Source organism: Monodon monoceros, unplaced genomic scaffold (assembly GCF_005190385.1).
Source record: "Monodon monoceros isolate NGI ecotype Baffin Bay Population unplaced genomic scaffold, NGI_Narwhal_1 Super_Scaffold_5, whole genome shotgun sequence".
NCBI classification, from domain to species: domain Eukaryota; kingdom Metazoa; phylum Chordata; class Mammalia; order Artiodactyla; family Monodontidae; genus Monodon; species Monodon monoceros.
The window spans coordinates 24,231,742-24,244,712 of NW_021703782.1; the positions used below are offsets into that span (position 1 = coordinate 24,231,742).

General features: G+C 47.2%; 1 protein-coding gene across 1 annotated transcript in view; it reads right to left on the minus strand.

Moving 5' to 3' along the window:
- Positions 1-12,971, minus strand: part of IPPK (inositol-pentakisphosphate 2-kinase) — a 49,622-nt gene that overhangs the window by 15,742 nt on the left and 20,909 nt on the right. Inside the window, exons 7-11 of the mRNA XM_029201725.1 lie at positions 8,681-8,739; positions 8,206-8,278; positions 4,494-4,773; positions 2,405-2,555; positions 1,560-1,662 (exon numbers count right to left, since the gene is read on the minus strand). Of these exons, the coding sequence (XP_029057558.1) occupies positions 1,560-1,662; positions 2,405-2,555; positions 4,494-4,773; positions 8,206-8,278; positions 8,681-8,739 (666 nt within the window). The remainder of the gene's footprint in view (positions 1-1,559; positions 1,663-2,404; positions 2,556-4,493; positions 4,774-8,205; positions 8,279-8,680; positions 8,740-12,971) is intronic.

Sequence of the window (12,971 nt, forward strand, 5' to 3'; positions counted from 1 at the left end):
ATGCCCGGGAGTGCAGGTGCTGGGTTATAGGGCACATGCATGTTTAGCTCTGCAAATCTAGTTTCTCTGCACCAGCATTCAGTGTTATTTCAATGTTACTATTTTAGTCATTCTGATAGTTGTGTAATGATTGCTTGAATCTCCTACAAGATTATGTTTACATATGAGGTTTAAAAATTGCAATAAAAAGTAATCCATGCTTATTTATCACAATTTTGAAAAATATAGAAATGTGTAAAAAAGGAAGTAAAGTCCTATGCTTCTTCTCTTGAAAAATGGAATACTGATACTTATTACTAAATCAATGTACCCAAGTTGCAGACAATGCAGGGCAGTCCGTCACTTTATTCCGATAGAGGCCCCCTTTTGGGTCTCTCCCCACCTTGAGGACAGCTCTATGCCCAAGCACCTCAGCTAATTCCCTCAGGGCCCTTGGCTTTGGAGGGGACCTCCTCAAAAGCCCAACAGCTGCAGAAGAGGGAGCACCCAACCTGGGAGGGAGGGAGCACCCACCCAAGGACAAGAGTGAGGACTCTTAACAAGTGAGAACCACAGACACATTGTCAGGACCAGGACAGTTAAACTAAGGGCTCCAGGGCAGCTGCCCAGAGGATGTAGAGAAGGAGGTCATTCTGTTTTGTTCCTACCTTTTTGTCACTTTGCTCCCACTAGAACAGTATTCCTTAACCATTTTAGCAAAACCTTTGACAGCCCAATGAAGCCTATGGATCCCTCTCAGAATAACATTTTTAAATGCAGAAAATAAAAAATAGAGGCTTGACCATGTCAAATACCGAACTATTTTTTAAAACAAATATATTATGTAGTATTACATAACAAAATCTAAGGAGTGAAGAATATAAAGATATCATGAGATATCTGTAGCAACTACAGTGTGAAATTAAAAGGTCTGATTTCTCTAAATGGCAAAGTTGGGGGTCCTGCTGACCACACAGTGGTTGTTGCCACATTCGTAATGGAAGGAAACACTAATTTCAATCAGAGGTTAGTGAAAACAAAGATGTAATTTTTTTCCTATCCAAGTTCATGGAGCCCCTGAATTCCGATTTTACAGAACCGGAAAGAATGGGATGAGGCCTCTTCCCTAAGAGATTCTCCCAGGGTGCCCCTTGGCCTGAGGTATGGGGAGGAAGGAAGCCAGCCACACACAACCACAGGTGGGGTCCGGGCCTAGAGTCCCACTGAGGGCTGTAAGGAGAGGAATGGTTGGCGCTAGCCTGTTCTAAGGCTGCTAAGAAGGAAGCACAGAGCAGTGGCCTCAGGTCCTGGACCCCAGTACAGGGAGGGTGGAGAGACGGCTGGGCCCAGAGTGGCCTGGAGCCAAGTGAACACAGGGAAATCCTTCCTAGAAGCTAAAGTAACGTTATTACCACCCGGCCCAGTCCATCTGGGGGAAACTTTAGCCACGTTTTTTTAATCCCCAATTTTTCTGCTTTAACCATCAGGGGTAGGTACTGGGAAACACTTCTTAGGAAAACCCCGAGTTAGTGTTAAGAGCCTAAGAAGCATGCAGTGTGTTTCTGGAAGGATCTACCCACCTTTGTCAGTGCAAAAGCCACTGTGCCATCATCCTCAGTGGAAAGATCAAGCAGCCTCTGGTAAAATGCTTCATCATAAGGCCCATCTATTTGCAATGTTTTTCTGAAGGACAAAGCACAAAAAAACAGGATAACAAAGCTGCCTGGAAATCATTTGTTAAACTGTTAGCAGTTTAAGAATCATACATCTGGTTTTAAAGAACATTAATGGATTCATCTCTTCCTAATGCTAAACTTCGTTATGAAGCGTCTTGCAAGACCAGAACCAGGAGAGCCAAGGCTGAACGTCTCTTATTTATGACAAATGGTGTCCAGGTAAGAGATGCTAGTGAAGGGGTGCTAGGGAGGAAGCGAAGCCAGGCCTGGGCAATGGCCCCAGCCTCCACCACATGCCACAGGTGTGGACCCTAGCAACCCCCATCAAGATGGCCAGGAGATGGACAAGGCAGTGCCTGAAGGCCAAAGCCCAGCGGTGGCTGGGTGAGCACGGCTCACTGGCTGTGGAGCAGCACTGCCCCCTGCAGGCTCAGCCCAACTCAGGACATGGAGCTGCCTAATGCAGGGTTGTCAGGTTCACAAGATGTGCTTTTCCTTTCTAGAAATGGGCAAATGACCACTGATCTGACAGGACCCTGGTCCTCCTTCACATGGCACTGAATCTCTGGGCCGAGCCTGGCATCCGGGGGCAAGGAGGGGAGGTAGCTGGGGTGAGTCATCCTCCTCGGAGGCCAATGCTGTCCTCCCACTGGGCCGACCTGCTCCCCTCATCCCCATCTTTCCCTCAGGGCTGCTGGGGCCCCATGGGGGCCCAGAAAGGGCAGGGGAGCCCTGGACCTGGGCCTCACCTCTCCTCAGGAAACTCCTCCAGGTACCGCTCAACCCGCCGGTACAGAGGGTAGAGGCCTTCGATGTCCAGCAGGTCCAACATCTGCACCTGGAGGGTTTTGTACAGAAGACAGCCCTTCGGTAACCCTGAGCGCTCCGGGGTGTTTTTTCCTACCAAGAACATCAGGGGAAAATGAGAGGTTTACTGTCAAGGACTAAAGAAGGTGGCGGGCACAGGCCGCACCCTGCCTCACGGAGCTGCTGGGGCTGGGACAAGCAGACGTTCAGGACCAGGCACAAAAGAAAGGCAGGTGACCCACACCTCACTCTGTGCCTCTCCTTCCTCTCAACATCCTTCAACCTCCATCACACCAGCCCAGATCTGAGTTTAGAGAGATGACCCTCAGTCTAAATAAGACAAGACACAAAATTTAAAACGACCGTGTTGACATCTCCAAAACTGCAAGACTGCATCTGTGAAGCCCAGAGCCACAGCCCATACTGAGAGACAAGTGACCACACTGAGCAGGGAGCTGTCATGGCAGGGATGGTGCGGAAACAAGGTCCATTCCACACTCGAGCATTCTCGGGCCCCTGCCATGCACCAGGGGCCTCGAGGGCTGGGGAGACAGAGTCCCAGCCCATTTATCCCACCCTTCAAAGAAACAGCCATGTCCTATGAACAAACAAATATATGAGTATGGGTCCAAGTCACAGGGAGCAGCTGTGGCCATGTGCAGTTCTGACACTCTGACCTCTGACCTCCCCCACCTCTGGCAAAACATGCTCAGTCATGTAAGACAGAGTGAAAGTGCATAGACCCAGCTAGAAGGGATTTGTTAAAATTATAGGCTATTCATACAGTGGAATATCTACCTCATGGTCCATAAAATTTCAAAAAATACAATTGCTGATATAGATACAGATTTATACTGATCAGACAAAAATATCAGGTTACAAAATAGTATGTAGAACACATTGCACATCCCATGCGTCAGGTTTATGTCTGTGTACATACGCAGGGAAGGTCTGGAAGAAAAGTCCACAGGTGTCAACAATGCCTCAGACCAGTGTCCATCTGTGTGTCCTTCCAAACACGTTCCATCTACTTAAAAGCAGTTAAGTACCCAAATATGGGCATAAGTTTACCAAAATTGTCTGAAGTGACTAGGTATCACTTTTGCAACAAGAAAAATACCCACAAAATGCATTTGTACTAAGAAAAATGTGAAATGGGGGACAGAAGTAGGGTGATTTGTGCTTAGGAAGCTGTATGGCAAAACAGTAGCACCTAAAATCCACGCAGGAGCAGGGCTACCATCTTCCTATGTCACACCCCCACGGCCATCCTCAGAGGCTCTGAGAACCCACAGGGATCATCAGCACAAAAACTGAATAATCTGAATCTTCCTGGTTGGCCCCTCAAAATAAGTTCCTGGCTATGGCTCCGCATGCCACATACTTGAGTGTGTTGTGGAGCCCGCCAGCAGGCGACCAAAGATGGCAAACGAGGAGGCCATGAACATTCATGGCAAAAACCCAAATCAGTCACCGGATCGCCCTGAAGTCTGGAGGCCCACTGAGTCAAAGTCAGCCCACAGCGAGTCTGTGAGGAATGGGGCCTTGAGAAGGAGGCACCCAGAGCCACAGGTCCCTCACGCCTGAGTTCACAACTTGTCTGCAAACTGCCACCCACTGAGGCCACCCACCTGCCCTAAAGGGCCTTGCACTGTGGGACTGCAACATTCCGGGCCTCAATTCTTCCCATCTAAGAAAAAGGCCAAGGAAAACCTATCCCCAGGGTTGCAATAAGATGGAACAGGACAATGTAGAGAAAACACTCAGCAAACCACAGAGGATGCACAGATGTGTGGGACGATATTTAGGGAAAACCCTATAGCCCAAATGTATGCTGCAACTTATAAACCCAGATAAGAGATGAGAAAGGCAGTATCCCCACCTGGGGCTGAGAGACAGGGAGGCCCAGCTTTGGGGAGCCCTGACAAGACTGAGGCTGCTCCCACAGAAGCTCCGTGAGGCCAGGCAGGACCTTCGCAGGCCATGCCACAGGCTCTGCTCCCCCGCACCCAGCCCACCCACCAGGCCTACCTTGGCAGCGCAGGCTCCTGCTGAAAGGGCTGGCTTCACAGACGGGTGGGCCCCGCAGCCCAGGCCCCGACCTGAGGGCGCCCGCCCGGCCCTTGTCCGAGCCACTCAGTAGCACCCGTGTGATGACACGCACCAGCTCCCGGATCACGGCCCTTGTGCAGTGGGGCCCACTGGCCAGGCCATTGGATGGGAAGAAGAATGGCTTCAGGTGGTGTGCAAGTTCACTCCAGTCAGTCACAGGGCTGCGGGCATCTTTACAACCATAGATCAGCTCACCATTCTTCAGGAAGGGAAAGAAACAGGGAAACGTCAACTCCAACAGGCCAGTAGGAAGACACCTCCGTCCCTATCCACTAGACAGGCCAAAGGACCGGACATTTTACATGCCCCCATTTGGGGTCTCCGCATACTGCAGCCCTCTGGGGAAACTCACCCTCATGTACCATGTCACTGACCAAGAGAAAAATCCCACTGGAACATGAAAAAGGAGAAAAGTTCTCAAGAACCAAAGATCAGAGCCCTGGGCCTGAGATACAAACCTTCAGGCCCAGAGCACAAACTCCCAAAGGCCCTAGCCTGTTACGCAAGAGGCCAAGTGACACTACTGTGCTACTGAGGGACACACGGTGTCATCTGACCCTAAGCAAACTTCTCGGCCAGTGTGGACATCGGCCGCCAGCATCCCAGAGGGCTTCTGTCCTCTGCGAAAGACTAAGCCAGGCTCCAGCCACGGTGGGTAAGGCCAACAGCATCACTAGTATAGAAATCTTCACCTTTGAGGCCATCCTGCCTTCTAAAACCAAGTCCAGCAAAGAAATTCCTTATGGCACCAATGTTCCCAGGGCTACATGAAAGGATGCTCAGTGGGTACAACCCTGTGACTTTTACAGGGGTCTGTGGTATCTAGGAGGAAAACCCCTAAGGAAATCCTGGTCCCCACACCCTGGGCATCAGCCAATCCCAGGGGAGTGATGAATCCCTTGCCCCTAGTTTCCTTGTCTGTGAGACAGCGTGGTCAGCAGCCTCCAGGTAGGTCCCCAATGGCCCCCATCCCTTGACACTCATAATCTGTAGTCCTCTCTGCACTGTGGAGGTTTGGTCTGTGTGACTGAGAATACGAGCAGAGCAATAGCATACCCCCAGCAAGATTAAGTTATAAAAGATGCTGTGGCTTCTGTCCTGATGACTCTCTTCTCAGATCACAGCAGCCACACTGAGCAGCCCCGTGGAGTCCCACGTGGCCAGGAACTAAGGCCTTCTGCCAATGGCTGTGGCGGCGCCATCCTAGGAGCAGAGCCCTGGCCCCAGCTGAGCCTTCATATGGGATGCAGCCTCAAGAGGGACCCTGAGCCAGAACCAGCTATGCTGCTCCTTAATTCCTGGCCACAAAAACTGAGATGATAAGTGGCTGTTATGCAGTAGTAGATAATACGATGAGGACGATCCCTGCTCTGCCCCCAGGTGGCAGATGGGGGTCAATTCAACCCAGTGAGAAGTGTGGACTGGGCATTCCTCCCTCAGCAAGTCCCCGGGATTCAGCAGCATGATGCCTCCCCTGGGAGCCCCCTGTTAGCACCATCAGAGTTCACGGATGTGGATGTCCAGGGAGATGGGAACACAACTGTGGCCACTGCTGGCCAAAGGACCAGGGGAAACCAACAAGAGATGCTGACCCTTGAGATGGCCTTACAGAGGGAGGAGGGTGCGCCAGGCAAAGGAAAAGCAGGAGCTCCCAGGAGGAAAGCAGGCCAAGATGAAGTACCAAGCCAAAACCAGTCAACATGGGTTGCAACCAGGAGGTAGGGCCAGAGTTTGGCTTGCGGTCCAGTGCAAGGGCAGCCTTGGCCTACCATGAAACTCTCTCCTCCAGGCCCATAAGCAGTTGAGTGACCCCTGGACAATAGAAGGTCTCTTCTCCCCAGTGTCTGGAATCCAGGTAGATGGGCATTTTACATATACAAATATGGTTGCTCAAGCACCTCATGTGACATTTGGCAGAGAGCTATCGTCTTGGGCTCTGTGACAACCCCGCATGTCTCCCACATCTCACAAGTGTCCAGTATTAGCGGACAGAGCCACAGACTTGGAGTCTGTGAACGACATTCAGACAGACAAGGAGAAGGCTCCAACAACAGAAAGCACGGTGGCAGCACCGACCGTGGCCCAGGAAACTTCTCCACACATGGAATTTCACAACAAGGGAAGGCGTGAGCTTCAGAACCAGAGAGCTTGCTCCTGAGGGATGCTGGCACTTGCAATAATGTACTGACTTGCTCCGGGGATTATTTTAAAAAACCATTCCGTGTCACTTCTTTTAATCCATCTCTTTTGAAACTATTATCTCAACCTCTGGATTTTCTTCCCCCAGCTGAGTTCAACAGAAGCAGCAGATAGCCAGGGTTCTCAGTCCCAGGTCCCAGGCCCCAGGACAGGTCAGCTCACCCAGGGGCCAAGCCAGACTCACCACTCAGCTTAAGTGTGGGCCAGCCTAGGCAGGGGCAGTCAGAAAAGGGTCCATTTAGGACAAAATGCCAGCCTCATTATAGGTTCCAAATAAATCCCCAGATGAAAGGGAACTTATCTTTAGGATTTAAATATACAATTCCTGAAGTCTTTATAAGATTTAGAAATAAAAACTGATTTTAAAATGTCCTCTTTTTCTAGATTTGGGAAGGTGGAGGCAGACAAGGTAAAGTTGATTCACTCTGACCAGATTTTTGAACCATGGGGGGAAGCAAGGCAAGAATAGGCTTCCCTCCCAACTTCTCTGAGCCCACTTCTGAGGGGCATCCAGTGTGCAGAAGAGCACTGTCCACACGGAGCAGGACACAGAGGGCACAAGGCTGTCCACATCCAACAGCCCTGCTACTCCACACAGATCCAGAGCCTGTGAACCTGGAGCCTGTCACAAACTCTCGCTTATATGTCATACTTAATAAGAAGATAACCAGGACGGGGGACAGTCAGTGGTAAGCAGAAAAGGAGGTGACCAGGGGGATCCCAGGGGACACATTTCCAACACAGGCCACACCAAGCCCTCCTCCAGATCTGGGCCCCTCCTCCCCTCTCCCCGCACCCCCTCTCTCCACACTCCTGTCCCTCAGCCTCTCCTCCTCCTCCCACTAGCAGCAGGCCAGGGGACCACAGGGCCTCAGCAAGTCTGGTCAGGGTGCCGGCAGCAGGTGGCAATGAGGAAGCAGAAGGTGCCAGTGCCAGATGGTGAATATTCTGCATGCAGAACCGTTCCCACGATCAGGATGCAGGACTCTGAGAACTCACTAATTGACAAGGAGATCCCCAAATTATAAGTTCCCTAAGTTACTCGGGAGGAAAGGCACAGGTGTGGCCACCCTCTAGGATGCCCTGCCCCAGCTCCTGCTCCCATCTCAACCACACAGGCTCCTGGGACACAGTCAAGGCCATCTTTCTCCAAGAACCAGAGTCAGGGTCTATGTGTCAAAGGAGCCCAAGGCCACCCAGTGGTCAAGGAGTCACCATCACACATCCCAGGAGTCCCAGGATGACATGCCCAAGAAATGAGGCTTGGAAAAAGGACCCAAAGTATCATGCTAAGCCAGCCCCAGCCCAGATGCCCTCATCTGCAAGGTCACAGAGCCCTGTAAGGGACCAAAGCACCATGGGTTCATCCAGCTCAGTTCAGACACCAACAGGCCCCACCCTAAAAGTGCCATAAGACAGAAGCAGCTCTTACTTTAAAGATCTTTAAGTTGTTCTGTGCCTCCTGTAACAAGCTTTTCAAAGCAAAGTACATTCTCTGTTTATTTCTGAAAAGAGAAAGTATTATTGACAGAATTAAAGCAGACTTTGCATTCACCTGCCCGTGGCTCAGGGGACATGCCCAAGAGCTGCCACTCGAGGTCTCTGAGCTTTGCAGATTAAGGAGCTGCATTCTCCCCAGCCCTACTCACAGAGGCACCCCCATCCCTGCCCCTAATCCCCACCCTGCTCTCTGCCCCTTCCTCTGGCAATACCTTCCCAGCCACTGGCTCCCACAGGTAATCTGCAGGAACCTATGGAGGCAACACTGACCCTAGGCAAGAACCCTGGGCCCTGCCCAGGGCCCTGGCTATCTGCAGTCAAGTAGCCCCCATTTCACAGAATGCGGCCCACTCCCACCCCCCACCAAGAAAGGCAGCACTAGGGACAAAGGAGAAGTGTTCGCTTACCCTGAGTAGAGATCAAGGGGACAATATTTACTTATCTGCTTCCACTTCCCAGTTGCTACCTGTTAAGAAACCACCACATGGTACCAATGAGTGGACTGGGGGAGCACTCCAACTCTAACACACAAAACAGCCCAAGTGACTGTGAGATGACCAAGGCAGCCGAAGGGCCCAGCAGATGACACCACCTCCAAGTGCACATCACTAGCTGGGGCAGCGGGCTTGACTGTGACCCCAGGAAATTCCGGCCCTCCTCTGAGAGCCTCACGTAGCTGCCAGCCCCTCCACGTGAGCAGAGAAGTGGCAGCAAGCACCTTTATAAAATGACATGGCTGAATTTTGGTAATCAGATGAACAAATCTTTACAATTATAATATCCAGGAAGGGGAGGGTGCACCCAACTAGCAATTTCATGTTGTCAGCGAGAAGAAAAATTGGTACAACCTTTTGAAAGGCAACTTGCTGGTTTCCATCAAAATTTTAAATGTGCGTGCCCCCTGATTTGGCAAATGTATGAGGAATTGCTGGGTCAAGGATTCACTGCGACCTAACTGTGACAGCAAGACCTAGAAACAACTAAATAAATCAAAGGACATCTGCTCGTGTGGGCCAGGACACAGTAAGCCACATGTTGAATGAATAAATAATATGCAGCCACTAACAGAAAGAGGCAGAGCTCAAAATCACCAATATTTATTCAAGGAGAAAAGCAATTGGCAGAACAATGCATATGAAATCACTTTTGCTTTAAAAAAAAAAAAAGGATATGTGCATCTATACATGCATGTATCTAAATATGCATTGAAAAAGCCCTGAAGGATACACAACAATCAATCTCCAAGGATTATTTAAGTGAAAAAAGCAATTAGCAGAACAATAACTTATGGCAAGACTCCATATTTGCTTTATAAAAGTGTATGTGTGCACACATGCACGTGTGAGCACACATGAGAATATGTGTATGGAAAGGCATCACCTCACTTCCACTTGAATAACATGTATATTTTTGTTGGCACAGAAAGAAGTCTGGAAGGACATGCAAACTGACAACGTGAGTTACCTCTGGGAAGGCAGGAGACCTAATTCATAAAATTACATATTTTAACAATTAAACAAGCAGGTACTATTTCATAGCAAAAAAAAACAAACAAACAGTTCTTAAAAATCCATTATAATCGTAACAAATGAAAACTATCTCCTAAAGGGAATGGCTCACATACCTTCTTTTTCCTAAGAGCCTAGAAAGTTATACCACCACAAAGAAAAGATGGACTAAGGACCTCTAGAAATTCTCTCCCCCATAAGGGCAAGGAGAAAACTGGCAAAAACAGTCAGGATCAAAATTTTCAGAAACCAGAAAATTAACCTAAGGCTTACAACAATCTGGAAAGTATTATACAAGAAAAATGGCCATATCTAAATAAGAACAGTGAGCTATGTGGCACTTTTAATGCCTTATTCTTACCCCTTCTGTCTAGCACCAAGGGAACCCTAAAAACCAACATCCCCAATCACAGTGAAAACAGAAGTGTGGCAGCCACTGGAGAAGGCTAAATGGTGTAGGAGCTTCTCCAAAGCCTCATTTCCAGAGAGTGGTCATTATTTGACCTGTCTCTTGGTTTCCTGTCTTCACTTACTTGACTCAGAGCTAACCAATTACAAAAGGGGCATTTTCGGGCTTCCCTGGTGGCGCAGTGGCTGAGAGTCCGCCTGCCGATGCAGGGGACACGGGTTCGTGCCCCGGTCTGGGAAGATCCCACATGCCGCGGAGCGGCTGGCCCCGTGAGCCATGGCTGCTGAGCCTGCGCATCCGGAGCCTGTGCTCCACAATGGGAGAGGCCACAACAGTGAGAGGCCCGCGTACTGCAAAAAAAAAAAAAAAAAGGGGGGGGGGCATTTTCCCCCAGGGACATTTGTGAAAAATATTCAGAGGCAACTGTTTAACTCCATGACTTCCTGAGATACTGGTTAACAGTTGTGGCAAACAATAGGCTAACCTAAAACTAAAAAGAAAAAGCAGAGGAAGGACATGTACACAGGGCTTTGAAAAGCTCCAGTATATCCTGGGCATCTAGGAGGCCATGCACAAGCTCCAGAAAGACCTGAAAAGGCCACCACCTTCTGGTGATCTGAGGCTCTGCAGAAGTGAAGGCTAAGGCAGAGTTGCAACTGCCCTGCTAAGTGTTGATGGCAGGCCCCAGTGCACACACAGAGCCCCTCAGTAATGCCTGGGAGACTTAATGGTATCAGGCATTTAAGAAATCTCTGTTAAACCATTAGCTGCTCACCTAAGCTAATGGAGCATCAGAGGCCACAAACAACAAAGAACAGACTTCTCAAACTTGGCAAAGAAAAATCACAAAACAATAACAATTACAACAAGCAGCAACAACAAATCCTAGAAAGGTTGTAGAAACTGATTTCCAGAGTGGTCATGTTATATTACTTAAAATGCCTGTTTTCAACAAATCATTACAAGACATGCAAAGAAACAAAAACGTATGGTCCATACCCAGGAAAAAAAGAATCAATAGGCTGTCCCTGAGAAATTCATACATTGGACTTACTTGACAAAGACTTTAACTCAACTATTTTAAATAAGCTTTAAGCTAAAGGAAACCAAGGACAAAGAACTGAAGGAGACAAGGAGAACAATGTATTAACAAACAGGGGATATTAATAAGGACAGAAATTATAAAAAGGAACCAAATAGAAATTCTGTCATTGAAAAATACAACAACTAAAATGAAAAAGTCACAAGAAGGGCTCAACAGCAGATCTGAGTAGGCAGAAGAAACAATCAGTGGATTTTAGGATAAAGTCCAAGAGTTCCACACCCAGACACATCATAATAAAACTGTCCAAAGACAAAGAGAGAGAGAATCTTGAAAGCAGGAAGAGAGAAGTGACTCATGATGTACAAAGGATCCTCCATAAGATTAACAGTTGATTTCTCACTGAAAACCATGGAGGCCAGAGGCACTGGGATGGCATACACAGTGCTGAAAGAAAAGACTATCAACCAAGAAGTCTTGCCTATAAAATTATCCTTTCAAATGAAGCAATAATTAAGACACTGCCAGATAAACAATAACTTTAAAATGTGTTGCTAGAAAACCTGCCCTACAAGAAATACTAAAGGGAAATCTTCAGGCTGAACTAAAAGGGAACTAGACAGTAACTCAGACCCACATGAAGAAATAAATGGCACTGGGTAAAGGAACTACATAGGTAAGTATAAAGGATAATATAAATATATTTTGTTTGTAACTTTTTTCTTCTACCTGGTTCAAAAGACAGAATGTCCCCTGCATGGCATAAGGCAATTATTATAACTGCATAAGGCAATTATTACAAATCTGTATTGACAAGCATACAATGCATAACGACGTAATTTGTATGACAATAACAGCACAACAGAGCGGGAAGGCAACAAAGCTATATAGGAGCAGAGTTTATGTATACTGCTGAAGTTGAATTGTTATTGAGTTAGATTGTTTAGGTTAAGATGTTAAATCAATAGGTAGAACAACTAGACAGAATATCAACAAGGAAGTAGAAGACTTGCACAACATTATAAACCGACTAGACTTAACAAATATCTATAGAACACTCCACTCAACAACAGCAGAGTATATTCTAATCAAGTAAACATGAAACATTCTCAAGGAGAAACCATATGTTAAACCACAAAACAAGTCTCAATAAATTTAAAAAGATATGACTCTGCAAACTCAGTGGAATGAAACTAGAAACAAAAGGAAATTTGAGAAACTCACAAATACATGAAAACTAAACACATTCCTAATCATCAATGAGTCAAATAAGAAATCAAAAGAGCAGTCAGAAAATAAATTGAGATAAATGAAAATACAACATAACAAAATTTATAGGAGGCAGAGAAAGCAATGTTTAGAGAGAAATTTATACTTGTAAACACCTATATTAACAGGAAGAAAGATCTCAAATCAATAACCTAATTTTCTACCCTAAAAAACTAGAGACCAAACTAAATCCAATGCAAACAGAGAGAAAGAAGTAGTAGATTAGAGCAGAGACAGATGAAACAGAGTATAGAAAGGGAAAATTTGAGAAAAGAAACAAAACCAAAAGTTGTTTCTTTGAAAAGATCAACAAATATGGCAATCCTTTGGCTAGATCAAGAAAAAAAAAGACAGGACTCAAATGACTAAAACCAAGAATGAAAGAAAAGACATTACTACCAACCTTGCAGAAATAAAAAGAATTTTAGAGGAATGCTATGAACAATTATATGCCAACAAATTAGATGAAA